The sequence below is a fragment of the Gekko japonicus genome, unplaced genomic scaffold (genome assembly GCF_001447785.1).
Source record: "Gekko japonicus isolate JY-2015 unplaced genomic scaffold, Gekko_japonicus_V1.1 scaffold10, whole genome shotgun sequence".
NCBI lineage: Eukaryota > Metazoa > Chordata > Lepidosauria > Squamata > Gekkonidae > Gekko > Gekko japonicus.
In genome coordinates this window covers 3,450,343-3,453,477 of record NW_015167526.1, presented here as the reverse complement: position 1 = coordinate 3,453,477, position 3,135 = coordinate 3,450,343, and the positions used below count along the sequence as shown (strand labels likewise).

At 47.3% G+C, this 3,135-nt stretch overlaps 1 protein-coding gene across 1 annotated transcript in view; it reads left to right on the top strand.

Annotated features, from left to right (window-relative positions):
* Positions 1 to 230: 230 nt before the first annotated feature.
* CCDC63 (coiled-coil domain containing 63) overlaps positions 231 to 3,135 on the top strand; it is a 36,296-nt gene continuing 33,391 nt past the window's right edge. Inside the window, exons 1-2 of the mRNA XM_015413255.1 lie at positions 231 to 304; positions 1,397 to 1,586. Coding sequence (XP_015268741.1) covers positions 246 to 304; positions 1,397 to 1,586 — 249 coding nt within the window. The 5' untranslated portion in view covers positions 231 to 245. The remainder of the gene's footprint in view (positions 305 to 1,396; positions 1,587 to 3,135) is intronic.

The window sequence follows — 3,135 nt, the reverse complement described above, 5'->3', positions numbered from 1 at the left end:
TGCTGCACCCACCCCCTGCCATGTCCTTGTGGGTCGTGTTGGCAGAAGGTATACAGAAACCCCGCAGAACGGCTTTTAGGCCTTGAAGTCACGTGGCTTTTTTTCCTCCTTCCCCCCATCCCATCCCTGACTTGTAGCGCCACCGTGGCTCTCACTCCAGGAGTGAGATTTCCGAGTATACCGAGAAGGAGAAAGAGGTGATGGCTGAGATTGAGCTGAGGAAGCTGCAGCAACAGTTCCGGATCATGGTGGAAGGCCGGAAGTCTTTCGGGGTCAAGACTCAACAGCATCTCTTCCAGCAGGAGTAAGTGAGGCAGGGTTCTAAGAGGGGGGCCGCCCCGAGTAAGGCCAGCCCCGTGCAAATTGTCTGGCTGAATCGGGCCATAAGTCCTTCTTGTCCAGCATTTTACCCGTGGCCGGCCAGATGCCTCTTTTGGTGGCCACAAGCAGAAGAGTTTGGTGCGTGCACCTGGTATTCCTCTGTACATGGAAGTTCCATTATGCTTTCCTGTCACATTCCAGTGCTTTCCCTGTTTCCCTCCCATCCTTTTTAAAGATCTGATTGGTGGCTTTTCTAAAGAACACCAAATAGCCCTTATGTTAATCAGTCCCCAATACATAACACCTTAACTGAGCTTTCCCCCATGCATTTGTCTAATCCTTCTTTTCAAATCTAAACGCTCACCACACAGCACATGACGGTAATTTTGATAAGCCGATGCGATGGGTGGGTGAAGAGGGACTTCCTTTTCGCGGGTTGGCTTTGCAAATTAGTTTCTAGGCCCTGAAAACTGTTACTAGCCTGCCGGTCCACACACATGCCTCTTTTGATACTTTTTTGGCAGGGCTAGGGGGTGGGGGAGACTGAATCTCTGGGGTCCTGATCACCTCAGGGGCCTGTGGAACTGGCAAGTCATGTGATTTGTTTTCATGTGATGTGCGGTGTGAAAGAGGTGGGGAACTAGAGGAAGTTACTGGTGTCCTGTGCTTCAGCAGCCCAGAAAAGGTACAAAAATTATTTTGAACGCTGGAAGGGGAAAGAGACCCATTTGTCTTCCAGGCTACCAACATTTCCCTGCTTGGTGGCCTGTCAGTGATTCTTACTCACCACAGGTGACCAGGTAAGTCAGTCTTTGCAAGCCTGCACCACATATATTTTTGGGTACGTGGCTTTCTGAATTGTATTCTTAGTAATACTTAGTGTTTACATAACGTTTTTGGTGCTCAGAGTTCTTGATACACATTCTCAAAACAATTTTTTGCACAAGGGCCCTGAAAGTTAGTCCAGTGTTGTTCTCATCCCCCCCACCCCCATGTGCAAATTGAAATTTAAAAATGGCTTTGCCGGTGTGTGGTTGGAGACGTCTGAAGTCTCTTTCTCTCCTCTCCTCCTCAGAAAACAAATCCATGCTCTGAAACAAGAAAACGAGGAGATAAATTTACTCCTGAGCCTCTGCAAGTCCCCCCGGAACATTTTCATGGACGACCAAAACTGCATGGAGCTGAAGTTTCTTTTGCAGACCAAAGACGAATACGATGCTCTCATTCGAGCCACCAAAGCCCTGATTGCTGAGCTGGATGACAAGGTAGAGGGTGCGAGACATTCTTGCTGGAGAAGCGCAAAGGGTGACAGCCACACTTCAGAAATACTCATCGCAGCCACCCTCCCCACTCCATGAGTTTATCCTGGTTTTCTGGGCTTTCTAGTTTGCTGTTCTTCAGGAGGAAAGTCTCTTTAGGCTCTGTGGAATCGCACAGGCAATCTCTAAAGGAGGTGGAGGATTTGCAGCAACGTCTGACCTTTCCCTTTAGACCTGGGTGCAGAAATTTTTAAGTGGTTTGGGGAACTGTTGGGTTGCTCATGTGTATCTGCAGATCTTGCCTGGGTATATTATGAATGCCTACGCTTGTGCAGCTTGTCTCTTTTTCTCTTTTGCTGCTAGGCAAGGTCAGAGGGAAACTAACCCTACTGTCAAGCTCAGGCCAAATTAACTTTCGTTTAAGAACATAAGAACATAAGAGAAGCCAATGTTGGATCAGGCCAATGGCCCATCCAGTCCAAATGGATTTTTGAGTTTCACTTCCCTTCCCTTTGCTTGTCATATTGAAAGGGGTGTGTGGAATTCCCGAGGGGGGTGTATGTTGTGGGAGTGCGTGGGGGTTAGTAGCCATAACCATTCCTCAAGTTGTGCTCCAGGAGTTGGTTCTCATGAGATCGACCTTGGTGATGCTTTCGCCTAGCTAGGTTAGATAGGGCACCATATATAGAAACGCTAGGGGGTAGGTGTGACGTATGAATGTGTGGGGTTTCATGCTTTTACCTATAACCTGTAAGTTCCCATGGTTTTCTTCAGTCCTAACAAAAGTTATTGTACCTACAGCAAGCATATCTCTAATAAAGCATTTCACTGCTGAGAGAGTGTATGTGGAGAGTTTTAGCTGGGGACCTGACACCTACCATCCTTCCAGAGCTGTGTGTTAGACCTTTCCGGCAAAAACAGAAGAGGATCCTGCCACAGAATGCAAGAAATAGCAGGTGGAGGCAGGTCCAAGGGAATCAGTCTGATCAGGCAGCATCTGGATCAGTTTCCAGGAACGGGATGAATCCAGCCACAGTTGCCTCTTTACTAGCTGGTTAGCCTGGAATGGATGTCAGTTGCTGAGTCAGTTTCTACAAAAGATATCAACAAGGGTGCCATCCTGCAGCATTCCAGTGTTTTTGCTGCTGTTCTCCTATCTTTGAAAAGATCTTATTTGTGGCTTGAAATGCCACAACTTGAAATGCAGTTGCGGCACCAGTCTGGAATGGGGATGTTTCTTGAGCCTCCCGGCCCTTTCAGTTTCGTTCCTCGGTTTTGCAGCCGTTGCCACTCCCCAGCTTCATTGGCCACTTCCTGTTCACAGTCACTGGCTGAAATGTTCTTGAATGGGTTCTTAAGGACCACATCTTCTCTGGGCAGAGCTCGAAATACTCCCCGCCCCCCTTTCAGCCAAAGCAATTGCTCATTAATCTTAGACACTTTAATCATAATTACATGATTATAATAATGGGAAAAGAAAAAATTAATGAGCAATCAGTTTGGCTACAAAAAGAAAAAATAATCTCCCGCCTGAAACAACCAATAATGAAGGAAC